General features: G+C 32.8%; 1 protein-coding gene across 5 annotated transcripts; it reads right to left on the bottom strand.

The window, feature by feature from the left end:
* Window positions 1-923: 923 nt before the first annotated feature.
* Window positions 924-15,317, bottom strand: LOC123916537 (ATP-dependent RNA helicase DBP2-like). 5 transcript variants are annotated; one of them, XM_045968010.1, is made up of 10 exons: window positions 15,093-15,317; window positions 14,835-14,975; window positions 13,116-13,224; window positions 12,749-12,860; window positions 12,154-12,258; window positions 7,890-7,939; window positions 6,954-7,026; window positions 4,184-6,081; window positions 3,998-4,078; window positions 924-1,433 (listed from the first exon to the last, which is right to left on the bottom strand). In XM_045968010.1, exons 1-7 carry the CDS (start codon window positions 15,247-15,249, stop codon window positions 6,993-6,995), a joined length of 708 nt encoding a protein of 235 aa, XP_045823966.1. In that variant the 5' UTR covers window positions 15,250-15,317; the 3' UTR covers window positions 924-1,433; window positions 3,998-4,078; window positions 4,184-6,081; window positions 6,954-6,992. The 5 variants fall into 5 exon arrangements, 2 of the variants coding, with proteins under 2 accessions (XP_045823966.1, XP_045823965.1); XM_045968009.1 differs by lacking the exon at window positions 3,998-4,078 and having other exon boundaries at window positions 6,954-12,258; XR_006812199.1 differs by lacking the exons at window positions 12,154-12,258; window positions 12,749-12,860; window positions 13,116-13,224; window positions 14,835-14,975; window positions 15,093-15,317 and having other exon boundaries at window positions 4,184-4,295; window positions 4,623-6,081; window positions 6,954-12,035.
* Window positions 15,318-16,668: the final 1,351 nt, after the last annotated feature.

The following is a 16,668-nucleotide window of genomic DNA, read 5'->3' as shown; positions in this document are numbered from 1 at the left end:
GTCCCTTTTCGATTATAGTTGCGGGGAATCAAATCATAATCCACTTTACCAAGTTTAACGCCAATCACCACCGAATCAAAACAACCATTACCTGTCTCGTATCTATGATCAAAACAACCAACTAACTTATCACTTAAAGACAAAAGTGGAAGACTATAATTTAGGTACCATGTGACCCAACTTTTTTTAGGTGTAGAAGTTATTTTAATCATAAAGCTAAAAATAATAGCTTTAAAACTAAAATTAAAGTTGTTTGATAAATTTTTATTTTTATTTTTTTAAAATAGGGTTAAATGTTTTTTTTATTTTATTATTATTATTATTATAATAATGTTAAAAGATATGTTTGATAATATATTATAATTATTCTTAAAATATAGAAGCTGTTTTATTCTTACTAGAACTTTTAATGTTTGGTCTAACTTCTTACTTCTAAGGAGAAAGAAGAGGATAAAAAACTAGGTCAAACGACACCTTAGACCGAGTATTCGCTATTACAAATGGAAATATCAATAGTTTATTTACGGATTCGGATATTTTTTTTCTCTGCAATTCTCTCTCATTTTCCTTATTTTATGAGTGTGAAGAGAGAAACAAGTGGATCCAAATCCTATTATGTGTATAAATATCACCTCATCTTCCATATTGGACTAAGAGGTACACTTCAAAGTCTCAATTTTTCATCACTTCCAAAATTTCGCAGTTTAGTTTTAAAAAATAACTCCTTCTACGGAGTTGTTCCACAGCATGTTGGGGTGATGTCCAATCTAGACACACTCGATTTGTCACTAAATGAATTCTCTTTTCAATAATTCTTTCACTGGAAAAATTCCAATATAAATGGTCTGGCTTACAAATTTGCAAAGTCTCCAGTTATTTTATAATAATTTCACAGGTCATTTTTTTTTGACAAAATTTCACAGGTCATTTACCTAACAATATTTGTGCCGGTGGAAAGTTGACAAACTTCACTGCTTCACAAAACCAATTCACAGGCCAAATTCCAGAGAGTTTAAAGACTTGCTCAAGCCTTAAGAGAGTGAGACTTGGACAAAACCAACTATTTGAAAATATCACAAATAGCTTTGGTGTGTATCCAAATTTGGATTACATGGAATTGAGTGATAATAATATTTATGGCCATCTTTATCCAAATTGGGGGAAGTGCAAGAGTCTCACAAGCCTTAAAATCTCATATAATAATTTAACAGGAAGCATACCACCAGAACTAGGCAAAGCAACAAATTTACATGAACTTAACTTGTCTTCAAACCATCTTACGGGAAAAATTCCAAAGGAGCTCGGAAACTTAGCTTTGTTTCTCAAACTCTCGATAAGTAAGAATCAACTTTCGGAAGTTCTTGTACAACTTGCATCTTTGCAGGAACGGACTATCTTGGACTTTGCAACAAATAATTTAAGTGGATTCATCCCTGAAAAACATGGAAGGTTGGTTATGTTATTGCAGTTGAATTTGAGCCAAAATATATTTGAAGGAAACATTTCTGTCGAGTTTAGCCAATTTAAAGTTATTGAAAATCTTGATCTTAGTGGGAATTTTTTAAATGGAACCATACTAGCAATGCTTGGACAATTAAATCACTTATGTAGTTCCTTTGAGATTGCTGCATTATAAAGCTAAAACAACATATGCAAGAACAAGATGTGCATGTGCAACATGTTAAACAAGATGTGTGACATCTTGATACTGGGTTAAGTACATGTTTAAGTAACATGTTGAAACAAGATGTCCCAAACATCTGGTAGGACGTCTTGCCCCAAAACAGCAAGCTGAAGATTTAATCTTATCCAAGGCGCGTGAATCTCTCCTAGTTTGTTACAATGCGCGAATTTACGATTGTCAACTGTTTAAAGGTTTAATTCAAATATTTTATCTTATGGAGTTAGTTTTAAAACAAAGTTTGTTTTAAAACTGAATCTTATCATTATGCAACTCAAAAACTATTAACTCAAGAGGAGTTGCATGCCTATATAAACAAATACATAGGTGCTAAGGTTTATAAGCTAGGTATTTGTTTTCGAATGGTCGTTCAATACCATTGATAACTACTGAAGGTTGTAGTCACTTGGGACTAGTGACTTGAGGAAAGTGAGTAGATTCTCATATCTAGGGGGAGTAGGCTCTTAGGTAGAAAAACACTAAGATTAAGAAGAGGCATACACATCAATAGATTTTGGTGTGCGTTATCAGACTAAATATTAATTCGGAGTAGTGAGTTTCCTTTCCTGGATTGGTATCCCCCAGTAGGTGTGGTTTCACCGAATTGAGTAAACAATTATTATGTACTTTACTTGCTTTTCTTTATTAACTTGAGTACTATAATCATGCATCCAATTGTCTTACCAGTTGTCTTAGACATCTTACAAAATACACAGTTGTCCCAGACATCATGTAAGACATCTGTCCTCGGACGAACGTAATTTCAACTTACAAACATTGAATTTGTCACACAATAATATTTCTGGTACCATTCCCTTGAGCTATGGTGAGATGTTAAGTTTGACAACTGTTGATATATCATACAACCAATTAGAGGGTCCAATTCCAAGTATTCCAGCCTTCCAAAAAGCTACAATTAAAGCACTAAGAAATAACAAAAGCTTGTGACAGGTAGAAACTATCATAGTCATAAGACTAACAAAATTTTGATGTTAGTTTTACCCCTGCTTCTCAGCACTCTATTGTTAACAGTATTTGTTTATGGGTTCTCATATCATATATGGAAAATTTCAAGCATAAAAGAAAACAAGGCTGTTGCTGAATCACACACTGAAACTCTATTTGCAATATGAAGTTTTGATGGAAAAATTGTGTATGAGAACATTATTCACATAACAGTTTGACAACAAGCAGGTTGGAGGACATGGATGTAGAGCTATCAAAACGGGTAGGCCTGCCAAGCCCGAATTTTTCCGGGCTTGGGCCTTAAAAATTCTAGCCTGAATTTTTTCCGTGCTTTTTAGTCCAGCCCATTAAATCCCGATTAAAATATGGGTTAGCCCGAATGGGCCACGGGTAGCCCAAGCCCAAATAAATTATAATAATAAATTTAAAAAAAATAAATGAGTATTAATACGAGTAAGTTGTTTTGGATGATTTGAACTTAGTCTTTATTATGAGAGTTTCTTTTGCCACTTTACAAGTTTCTTAAATACCATCCGCTACTTAAGTAGCGGACGATGTTTTTCCTCAAATTTCTCATTTTTACTCATCCGCTACTTAAGTAGCGAATGAGTAAAAATAGGGCGCGCAAGAAACTTGTAGGGCAGCAAAAGAAACTCCCTTGTATTATCAGTCAAGGGGCCTTTTTTTTTTGTTGTTGCTTGATATGTGATGCCTAAATTTGATTTGTGTTATTTTGGATGATCGGTAACTAGATGTGTTGCGATTTGGTTTGCTGGAAATACAATGTAGGTTTGGATATTTGGTGTGCAAATTTTTGTTTAGGTCCTTGCAAAATTATTTTATTTGGTTTTCATCCTTCTAATAAATAGGCGGAGTTGACACGCCAATTATATTTGCTAACAATAAAAGGCTAATTTGTCCCTGTGAGCTTAGCTCAGTTGGTAGTGACATCCCATTATATATGTAGAGGTCAGGGTTCGAATCCCGGACACTTCATTTGTTCACCTTTAAGGTGAAATTTCTAGGCAGTACTTGACCAAAAAATATATAAAAGGCTAATTTGAGTAGGAAAATTTAGCGAGAGGAAATCTATTAGAAACGTGTCGAGCACTAAATGTGAGTAGAACTTTGTATTTAAAGTTACAAGATTTTTACTACTGAGCTATCATCTCAGGTCTACGACACATTCAACAATTTTTGAACATTAGTTCACTATGTTATGGAAATCTAGCTCTTTCCGCTTGACCTAATCCCGTGTTGATTGTGTTTGCGTGTTTTAATCTAGTTAAAATTAATTAAATAGAGATTAAAAAATGGTCAAAACAATGAAGAGCATGATGGACTTCTTACCTGTATTAAGAATCAACTGAACAACTTGTGTTATTGACTGATGCAAAATGTATTCTAACAAGTAACAACAACAACACAGATCTTTGTCAAAAAAAAAAAAAAGACTGATCAGCAAACAACAATTAAAAGAATCCATAAACAAAATGCAATCAGTGACAAATAGCAGAATTTTAAATTAATGCGTACCCTCGGAGCACTTTTTCTAGAAACTCAAGCTTTGAAATGAACAGAATGATTATCAAAGTAAGCTGAAGCCAATCTCTTCACTATATTAATTTCAGGTTTTTTTTTTTGCTGTCTGAAAAGGATAATAACAAAAATCAGAAAGACAAAATGATAAAACAGAAATACAAAACTCAAATTTGAAAAGGAAAATAAGCAAAACTATTAAGTTAAAACGTAAGAAAGGAATCCAAATCTGTTTAATGTATAGTTTGCAATATGTGTTTCAAGAATGGAGAAATTAAAATATGTTGTCAAGAAATTATGTAGAGAGACTCTTCAGAAAAATAATACTAAATTAGGCAGTTGGGGGGCAGAGGGACTATACATCGTAAGTTGTCCTCCCATGGTGTACATTTTCAGATAAATATAATAAGTAATAATAATTCAAATAGTTACTTACCCGAAGAAGTCTGCAGAAAAATTTAATAAATTAATGTAGGCAGAAGGACTGTCAATTATTGGAGGGACTCTCAGAAATAGAGCTTCAGTTGTCCTCAAACAACTATAGTAATGATAATACTCCCTGTCTCATTATAGTAGTAATACACTAGGGATAAACACACTGGTTCGATTAGACGAATATATAATTTTTTCCATCGAAGTAATCTGACTTTCCTCGTGTTAGCCAATTACCTTTGATCTCTGGAATAATTTTTTCTTCTGCAACAGGATGAGCTGAAACAAGCCAAAAAAACTAAGAATTGAACTAATGGTGCCATAAAGTTGTGAAAAACCTACCGCCTACCAGAAGCTATCTTCCGATGACAGTGGTTAGCGAAAGACATATGTCTTTCGGCCGGGTATCAATTTATAGGCAAACTCAGTCTTATATTTTGATATCTACCAGTAAGTAGCGAATGGAATATATCTTTCGATAAATACTATTAGGGGCGTTTTTGGAATTTTATGGGGCTGTGAGCAATGATGTGGGGGGGAGGAGAAGACATATAACTTTTGGAACTTTAATGTGTTGATGTATTTCTCAATTTCTTGAGATGTTTTTCATAGGTACATCCTTAAATATCAATTACTTATGTTGCAAAATATAAAGACAAAATTTATTAGAATATATTGAGAGTATTGTTTTACTTACCTCAATTTAAGAGTCTTAAACTTTTGAAAGACTTGTACAAACTTGTACATTGTAAATAAAGAGTTCATGATGCATTTTACTAGGGCCATATGCTCCACCCGTAAAATTTAAGTATATCCATCAATTCCAACAATCATACTTGGGGTTACTGGGGCCATATGCTCCACCCATTTTTCAGATAATAAAAAATAGATTCCATCTCACAATGATTTATTGTCTTATAGGGTTTGTATACCCGATTAAATTTGGATTTACAAAAATGATGGTTAATTTTTTCTCGAAATAGAAGATTGAAGGTTTTTGAATAATCAAGAATGAGAAAATCGGCATCCCATCATCGTTCCCAATAGGTATATATTCATTATAAAATATAAACCATATAGGGGAAATATGTTGGAACAAATATTCCAGTAAGTAGAAGATTGAAGCTCAATTAAGTTTTTTTTTTTTTTTCAAATAAAAGATTGAATGTTCTTGAATTAGCAAGAATTAAAAAATCGATGTCACAACACGTATCAAGATTGAATGTTCTTGAATTATGAAGAATTTGATGAATTTATCCTTCCTTTGAGTAATATTTTTTTGTCTGTGTTTTTAAGTTAAATTATGTCCTTCAAACTTTTGAGTTAAAGAGAGGTTTAGAATGAGACATACCTTCATAGTCATAGGTGATGATGATGTGAGGCTTATACAGTTGAGGAGGTGGTATTGGGCTTGGGCCAGCCCAATAGTCCAATCTAGAACACACAATATTTGAATTCATATCCTACAACCATAGCATCAATATTCTAGTCAAGTTTCTCATAATGAATCTAAAAGGATGCCAAATTAATCAATTTTAGTTTGTTTAAACACATAAACCAAATTAGAAAACATAAATAATGAGAATCCTCTAAAATCCACAAATTTCAAGAATTTTAAATTGTTGGAGCTTATAGCTATATGGCGCTTAGGGAGAATATGGACTAATTTTATAAAATACAGTCTTGTGAGCTTTGAATCTATCCTCAAGTTCACTAATAATCAAAGGGAAAATTGAACTATACTTACAATTTGACCATGGGATTTCTATACAACTTTGTTCAGTAGTTAAAGATGTTACAACAACAAACTAACTTAATCTCAATTAGATTTGAGTTTGATAATCAATAGCTCTTGGTCTATTTATAGGTAGTATTATCAGACAATTTCAACGCAACTAATTAATGACATAGAACATTGTCATTTTTAGACTTATGAGAGCATAAACCTATTAAAGTCTGAGTCGCTCGTCCTTGTAACCCTCTTCCAAAATCCGAAATCAACCATACATCCCATAAAGTAACACTTTCTCAGCTACTTATTTTCGTGTAATTGATCAATTTTTAAAAGAGCATTCAAAGTATATTATAACAGAACTTCCCTTCACACAGCAACCATCATAATGTAATCTCGTAATCTCAATAATATGTGATCATTGAAATAGTCGACTGCATTAACCACCAAGTCTCCCAAATAAATAACATAGTAAAAAAGATCCTCTCGTTAAGCTAATTACAGAGCTGTAATTATATAGCAACATCATAAATTGCACGACACATAGGTAATTTATAATAAGTGTTAATTGCATAAAGAAAAACAAATCAGTACAGTCATTACCGTATGAGAAACAAAATGGTTGAATCACTTGCTTTTCCTTCATTCTGAAGCGCACTTACAGCTGTATCTGATTCTGCACCATACATATAGGGGGAAAAGGCAGACCAAATCATAGAATACCATATTAAGAAAACTTGTTCCCACATCTACGAATCGACCATACTGTTGAATTTTGAGTTAGTGGGCTCATGTTTACCACACCATGCTTTATAGATAATGAAAAATCTCAGTGACAGTTTCACGATTAGGGTCATAAAAAGACAATAACTACCATCCGCGATTAGGGTCATACTGCATTTTACTCTTGAGGTCATCGTCTATTTGAGGCAATCTGTTCCTTACAAAACTTATGAAACATTAGGGAATAGGGTCATTAAGATCATAATACAAAATCACTTCTAATTGCAGTTGCAAAATTGAATTTAGGGACGGTCAACAGAGCACAATAGATATTCATTCATGCATTATGAAAAAACAAAAATTCATATATATTTTTTGACAGAAAAGAGGACATCAATATAGACAATTGCTTGAGTGGCAATTAAGACAACATCACTAGCTTTCACATTCAGGGACTAGGGTCATTAAGTTCATCCAACATTTTACTATATGGTCATTGAGACATTTATGATCCATCCATTACAAAATTTGTAAACAAAGTATATTCATCGTTCCAACCATCAAATTTGGGGTTACTAGGGCAATATACTCACCCCTTTTTCAGAAAATGAAAAAAGATTCCATCACACAATGATTCACAATCTTATAGGGTTTTTAAACCCTTTTAAATTTTGATTTACTAAATTTAAGGTTGAATATTTTTCTTTCGTTTTTATGAAGATGAAGATTGAATATTTTTAAATAATCAAGAATGAGAAAATGGATATCTCAACATGCATAAATGCAAATACGTGGAAAGAAAGTTCAAAAAATTACCGTAGCAAACAATTGAGAATATCTTTCAGGGTTGTCGGCATAGAGCATACCTGTTACATAATAATATTTTCTCAAAGAACTGTCATCAGTCACCATAGCAAGTTTGTAGGATGCATACTAGAGTGGCTGTACCACCTACATGATCGATTGATTAAATGTTGCATAACCGAGAGGCCACTTATATTCAGTCACTAAATCCAAGACTCACGTTTATAATTATCAACACAAATCTAGTGCTATATGAATCTTATACATCCACCTGCAGTCAAAAACATTGACAGATACGACATTGTTATGGTTTCCTCCGTTGATATCAATGCCAGCATCCATATATGACATAGGTGGTCTGCATAATGCCATATATACCAGATATGAGATAAATACTGTGAGAAATAGTTCAGACTCCAAAGAGTTATTTTCTTTGTACTTTGTTTTAGTTGATTCGTTTCTTCCTTAGAGATTTCCTTTGAAACCCTTAACAATAGGCTAATCCAACACAAGCATGCACTCCATTTTGCATTTGCAAAATCACTTCATATTGTAGTTGCAAAATTGCATTTAGGGACTAGGGACATCAAAGCACAATAGCTAATATTTGTGCCTTATATTATAAATAAAATTTTATATTAAAATTTCATTTAAGGCAACTAGCTTTCGCATTAAGGCATCATCCAATATTTTTGGGTTATCAAGACAATCCCATAAAAAAACCATGCAAAAAAGTATAACCATTTTATTATCGACTTTGGAGTTAGTGAGCTTATGTGTACCATACCACCCTTTATAGATAATGGGAAAAAAAAAAAAAAAAAGAAGAAATCATCTCAGTTGACTGTTTCACAATTAGGGTCATAATAAGACAATAGCGACCATACACGTTTAGAATAAAAGTTCAAATTAAAATTTCTTTAAAGGCCAGGGTCCAACTTTTCTTTTATGAGGGTCATTAAGTTCATAATCCAAAATCAATTCTAATTGAAGTTGCAAAATTGAATTTAGGGACTACGGGTCATCAAATCAAAATAGATATCCATTCGTGCAATATGAATGTAAGTTCATGATTTATTTTTGACATAAAAGAGGACATCGATAGAGATAATTGCTTGAAACGCAATTAAGGCAACAATTAGCTTTGACATTCGGTGACTAGGGTCATTAAGTAATTTATCCAGAATTTTTTGGGCATCAATACATCCAATCCCTTATAAAATTTGAAGGTGACTTTTTTATCGAAACAGAAGATTAAGGTTTTTGAATAATCAAGAATGATAAAAACGGCAGCCCGTCATTGTTCCCAACATGTATCGATTATAAACAAGATGGGGCAAATATGTTGGAATGAAATTTCCAATATGCAGAAGATTGAAGATGCTTGGGACAGAACACGTTTCAACAATTAAGGTTTCGTGTTGTCAAGCAGAAGATGGAATGGTCTTGAATTATCAAAAATTAAAAAATCGGTATCACAACATGTATCAACCGCAAACAAATATTTTGGAACGAAGATCCCATAATTACTGTACCAAACGGAAAAAAAAAAAAAAAAAAAAAAAAAAAAACTAACTTTCAAAATATTATTGGGACAGAGTGCATTTGCTCAATTAAAGTTTGATTGAATGTCCTTGAAAAATCAAGAATGAGAAAAATGGGTAAGGTTCTACCTTTTTTCAAGTAGAAGATTGAATGTTCTTGACTAATCAATAATGCAAAATAGGTATCTCAACATGTATCAATGCAAATATATTGGATTAAAAGTTCCAAAATTACTGTAGCAAATGATAAGTTCTATCTTTAAAAATATTGGTACCAAACACCTTTTGCTCAATTGGTAAAGTTCCAAGATTGAATGTTGTTGAATAATCAAGAATACGAGAAAATGAGTATCTGAATATGCATCAATGCAAATATGTGAAATCAAAACATAAAAACCGAATCACATACCTCTTGATCTGACTTTTCATTTTCAAATTTGGGATAGAAAGTTGCTCTGATTCGTGCATGAAGCCACATCAACACCAACACCTGAACCATCAACCTTCCCTTTACCCACCAGTATGCTTTCGACTTCAGTTACCGTCCTACACTAACAGTTCCATGATATTTCGGTTTCCAAATAACCGCTGAAACTGAACACCACTATGTTCACCAATAAAAGGTTTTCTATTTCTCAAGCAGAAGATTGAATTTTATCGAATGATCAAGAATGATAAAAATGGGTAAGGTTCTACCTTTTTCAGTTACTATCTAATTCTTATACCAGCGCCAAAGCACCCACCAAATTTAATCAGATTTCACAGTAGGTCTGCAGTAAATAAGACCAACAGATATACGACCTCATTATGGATTCCTCCATTAATCACAATGCAAGCATCCCCTAGACTCCAAAGAATTAGTTTCTTTGTACTTTGCTTCAGTTGATTTGTTTCTTCCTTAGAGAATTCCTTCGAAACCCTTATAAGTAGGCTAATCAAACACAAGGGCGCACTTCCTTTTCCATTTGCAAAATTGCATTTAGGGACTAGGGTCATCAAAGCACAATAGCTAATATTTGTGCCTTATATTATGAACGAAATTCAATATTAAAATTGCATTTGAGGCAACAACTAGCTTTCACATTATGCAATCATCCAACATTTTTGGGCCACCAAGACGATCCCTTACAAAATTCATGGAATAAAGTATATCGATCTTATCGTCGAATTTGGAGTTAGCAAGCTCATGTATACCATGCCACTAGTGACAGTTTCACAATAGGGTCATAAAAAGACAATAGACACCAACCACGTTTTGAATAAAATTTCATAGTAAATTTCTTTCCTTTGAAAGCCACCATCCAACTTTTCCATTATGAATAAAGAATTCATAATGCATTTTTCTCAAAGGTCATTGAGGCATCCATCCCTTACAAAACTAATGAAACATTTGGGACAAGGGTCATTATGTTCATAATGCAAAATCACTTCTAATTGCAGTTGCAGAATTGAATTTAGGGACTAAGGGTCATCAAAGCAGACTATATACCCATTCATGCATTATTATGAATAAAAATTCATAATTTTTTTAATAGAAAAGTGGACACCGACAGAGAAAATTGCTTGGGTAGCAATTAAGGCAACAACTAGCTTTCACATTCAGGGGACTAGAGTCATTAAGTAATTTATCCAGCATGTTTTGGGCATCAACACATCCAATCACTTTTTATCAAAGCAGAAGATTGAAAGTTTTTATCGAAGCCCATCATCGTTCCCAATATGTATTGATTATAAACCAGATGGGGCAAATATGTTGGAATGAAAATTCCAAAAACTGTTGTTTTAAAATATTGGTACCAAACATGATCTTGGGATAGAAAACATTTTGCACGATTAAGGTTCATTTTGTTCTTCAATGATCAAGAACGAGAAAAATGGGTAAAGTTGTACCTCTTTTTTAAGCAGAAGATTGAATGTTCTTGACAAAATAAAAGATGAAAAAATGGGTATCTCAACATATATGATTCATGAATGCAAATATATTGAAATGAAAGTTCCAAATTTACCGTACCAAACGAAAAAGTTGATCTTTCAAAAATTGGTGCCAAACAACAAAAGGGTAATGGGACATAAAGAACACCGTTGCTCAATTAAGGTTCTTTTGTTTTGTTTTTATGAAGCAGAAGATTGAATGTTGTTCATAATGCAATCACTTCTAATTGCAGTTGTAGAATTGAATTTAGGGACTAAAGGTCATCAAAGCAGAATGTAAACCCATTCATGCATTATTATGAATAAAAATTCATAATTTTTTTAATAGAAAAGCGGACACCGATAGAGACAATTGTTTTTGTAGCAATTAAGGCAACAACTAGCTTTCGCATTCAGGGACTAGGGTCATTAAGTAATTTATCCAGCATGTTTTGGGCATCAACACATCCAATCACATTTTATCAAAGCAGGAGATTAAAAGTTTTTATTGAAGCACATCATCGTTCCCAACATGTATTGATTATAAACCAGATGGGGCAAATATGTTGGAATGAAAATTCCAAAACTGTTGTTTTAAAATATTGGTACCGAATTTGTCAAGAAAAAAAATATTGGTACCGAACATGACCTTGGGACATCACACTTTTTGCACAATTAAGGTTCTTTTTGTTCTTTAATGATCAAGAACGAGAAAAATTGGTAAAGTTGTATCTCTTTTTTAAGCAGAAGATTGAATGTTCTTGACAAAATAAAAAATGGGTCTTTGTAATGTTCTTGAGGCCAGAAAAACAGTTCATTACCTTCCAGGAGGCATCATGAAGGACTTTGTAATGTTCAGCAACTTTCTTCTGAAACTCGAGCTTTTTATATCTTTCATCACCATACCCTCCTCTTTCTGCAGCTTCCTGATATGAATGTGCAAATAATATAAATATGCAAAACAGGGAAACATGCATGAACCAAGCTCAAACAATGTAACCCATCAATAGTGAAAAAAAAGTCAGAAGAAAAAGGTGGATGAACTTTACAAGCAAGAGACCTGAAATCATTTATGTATCCCAACCCTACGGAAGAAAAGTAACACATCTAACTTTTGTTAATCAACGCCCCACTCCCTATTTATTTCAAAATTTTATATCCCAACCCAACAACATGGAACGTAGAAAAGGGAGCAGATACACATTATAGAAAATAAGCTTGGTTTTACAGAATAAAAACCTTTTCCAGCATGAAAATAAGCTACATTGAAATCATGTCTCAACATAACAAGATCTGGAGCACGCAATCCAATTTCCGGGGCATATAAATTTAAATTATGTGAACATAAGATATTGTGTGAATTCTAGACTGAGCTAGAATAGAAGTCCTCCTGGAAAGTCCTCATAAATCTTTTACCTTGCACCACTCAATATTTAGTCCTTTGGCAGATGAGAAGGCCACCCCAGAATAAGAATAACGGTCAACAATGAGTGTTACTCCACTTTTCAATTTTGTTTCCAACAATGGCCTGCACTAACAATACAACTTAATCAAAGAAATCTTGGAATTTCACTTGTCGATCATGAGCAAGTACCAGCAAAAATATCCAAATGGTTCTATTAGCTAATAAGAACAACATTCAAGGATATAACCATATTAACATAATGACTAAAGCCATGTATCAATTTCACATGACATAAACTTCACAAACTAAACCCCAAAAAGCTGCTTATGACAAATAATAACATAACTGATAGGAAAATAAAAACAAAAGCATAGAAACCTCTTTTCCCAACTATTAGCACTGAAGAGAAGATGAATAATATGATCATCCAACTCTGATGCATTTGTAAGATAAGCAGATACCTCCAAATTGTTCTTGAACTGTTTTTCTGGAATAAGAAATGAAAGTTCCAAAATTTACCTTGCCAAACGAAAACGTTAATCTTTCAAAAATTCGTGCCAAACAAACAAAAGGGTCATGGGACAGAAAGAACACATTTGCTCAATTAAGGTTCTTTTGTTTTGTTTTTATGAAGCAGAAGATTGAATGTTGTTCATAATGCAAAATCACTTCTAATTGTAGTTGCATAATTGAATTTAGGGACTAAGGGTCATCAAAACAGAACATATATTCATTCATGCATTATTATGAATAAAAATTCATAATTCTTTTTAAAAGGACACCGATAGAGACAATTGCTTAGGTAGCAATAAAGGCAACAACTAACATTCACAGCGAGGGACTAGGGTCATTAAGTTCATCCAACATTTTACTTTATGGTCATTGAGGCATCCATGATCCATCCGTTACAAAATTTATAAAACAAAGTATATATATATTCATCGATTCCAACGGTTAAATTTAGGGTTACTAGGGCAATATACTCCCCACCCCTTTTTCAGATAATGAAAAGAGATTCCGTCATACAATGTTTCACAGTCTTATAGGGTTTTTATACCCGTTTAAATTGGAAACCCGCCATCGTTACCAACATGTATCGATTATAAACCAGATTGGGCCAGAATGAAAATTCCAAACACAAGTGAAAGTGTGAAACTCCTTTATCATGACAAACAACAAACTGTCTTTTAAGTTTCTTTTGGGACAGAACATAACACCTTTTGCACAATTAGGGTTCTTTTGTTTTTCTCAAGCAAAAGATTGAATGTTCTTGAATGATCAAGAATGAGAAAAATGGGTAAAGTTGTACCTTTGCACAATTAAGTTTTTTTTTTTCCCTCAAGCAGAGAAGTTGTACCTTTTTTCAAGCAGAAGATTGAATTTAGGGACTACGGATCATCAAAGCATAACATATATCCATTCACGCATTATTATGAATAAAAATCCATAACTATTTTTAATAGAAAAGTGGACACAGATAGCGACAATTGCTTGAGTAACAATTGAGGCATCCACTAGCTTTCACATTCATGGACTAGGGTCATTAAGTTCATCCAATATTTTACTCAATGGTCATTGAGAAATCTATGATCCATCGTTACAAAATTTATAAAACAAAGTATATTCATCGATTCCAATGGTCAAATTTAGGGTCACTAGGGCAATATACTCCAACCCTTTTCCAGATAATGAAAAAAGATTCCGTCACACAATGATTCACAGTCTTATAGGGTTTTTATACCCGTTTAAAATTGGAAACCCACCATTGTTCCAAATATATATCAATTATAAACCAGATGGGGCAAATATGTTAGAATGAAAATTCCAAAAACAAGTGAAATTCCCTTATCGTGACAACCAAAAAACTGTCTTTTAAGGTTCTTTTGGAACAGAACATAACACCTTTTGCACAATTAGGGTTCTTTTGTTTTTCTCAAGCAAAAGATTGAATGATAAAGAATGAGAAAATTGGGTAAAGTTGTATTTTGTTTTTTCAAGCAGAAGACCGAATGTTCTTAACTAAATAAAAAATAAATAAATGGGTATCTCAAAAATTACCATAGCAAACAAAAAAGGGTCATGGGACAGAAAGAACACCTTTACCGCCACCACGGCCTCCTCCACGACCTCCTCTGCTTCCACCTCTACCACCGCCTCGTGACTTAAAAGGAGTACCTCTATCACCTCCTCTTCCTCCACCTCTTCCACCCCTGAACCCTCCACCAGAACCACCACGACCTGCACAAATTCAAAACACCAAAATCAACAAAAATCCAGCTACATCAATATATATATTTCAATCGAATAAATCAAAATTCACATGATATATTATTAAAATGGTGCCAAAAGGTTTACCTCTAACAGGAGGACCCATTTTAGAGAGACTGTGAAGAGATTTGTGAGAACGGCTACGAGGGTTTATCAGAGAGAAGAAATGTGAATGTGAATGGTTTAACGAGAAAAAAAAAAGATTTTTATAGGCGAAAGTTAGGGTTTTGATTGTTGAAAACATTGGTACGAAAGAAACAAAAGGGTCATGGGACAGAAATAACACCTTTCCAAAATTAAGGTTCTTTTGTTTTGTTTCGTTAGCAGAAGAATGAGAAAATGGGTATCTGAATCAACATGCAAAATATGTGGAAAGAAATTGAGAAAATTACCGTATCAAACAGAAGAGATTGAATGTTGTTTCTTGATGTTGCAAATAATAAAGATGATTGAGCGAAACACCGAACATCCAAAAGGTTTGATGAAGGATGCATCGCACTCCACAATGTGTGTTTGCGTGTTTATTCTTTTCTTGTTTCTTGAAGAAGAAAGAAAGAAAGAATGAATTTTTATAATATTTTCATTTCACTTTTCACCAATTGGCTTAAGATTGAAGCAGCACACACACTTACTAGTACAGTACTATTTCACAATGGCTAGGCTACTACGTTGCGTGTAATCCATTCGCTTTAATGGGCATTTGTTTTAGTATTTTTTAAAAAATTATTTTTTTACAGTTAAATATATTTTTTTGTATTTATAAAATTATTAAATTTTAATAGATAAGTATAGCTCAAATGGTAGCTAGTATCACAGAGGGGTTAGGGTTTGAACCCCAGATTCCACATTTCTCCACATTTATATGTGTGAGAGTTTAACCATTAAGCTAATTGATAAAAAAAAAATAATTATTAAATTTTAGTCTCGTGAGCTTAGCTCAGTTGGCAAGAAATTGCATTATGGGAGTGGTTGAGGTTTGAACCCCAGATTTCACATTTCTCCACATTTATATGTGTGAGAGTTTAGCCACTAGACTAATTGATGAAAAATAAAATTATTAAATTTTAGTCCCGTGAGCTTAGCTCAATTGGCAAGACATTGCATTATGCATGCAGGTAACTGGAGTTCGAACCCGGATCATCTCACTTATTTACATTAAGTGTGAAATTTCTAGCTACTAAATTTATTACTTTTAAAAAATTATTATGCACGTAGTTTTAGACTTTTAGTCCCGACTATAATGTGTATTTTTAAATGATTATTTTATCAAAGTTATCGTTGAAGGTTCAAAAAATATAAGAAAGGGAGGCAGGGGCGTCTCCGAGTTTTAGGAGGCTCTGTGCAAAATATAAAAGTGGTCTCTTAAAAAATAAAAAAAATTAAAAAAAAAATAATCAATTTAAATTGCATATAATATAAAAAAAAAATTCTTGTAAACATATAAATTATCAATATTAAATCTTGCATTAAATTAAATGGAACAAGAAATACAAAATAATTATCTTTGTATATAACGTCAAAAAGAAACATCATAATCTAAGATTAAATTTTATGCAAAGATTAAAATGGACTAGAACTATATTTACGAGTATAGATAACTAATATATTGATACTCATATGATATTTATGAACATTAACAATATATAACTATTATTTTAGAGCC

The sequence above is a fragment of the Trifolium pratense genome, linkage group LG3 (genome assembly GCF_020283565.1).
Source record: "Trifolium pratense cultivar HEN17-A07 linkage group LG3, ARS_RC_1.1, whole genome shotgun sequence".
Lineage (NCBI taxonomy): Eukaryota > Viridiplantae > Streptophyta > Magnoliopsida > Fabales > Fabaceae > Trifolium > Trifolium pratense.
Note: the sequence above shows the minus strand (reverse complement) of the source record. Positions and strands in the feature narration are given on the sequence as shown.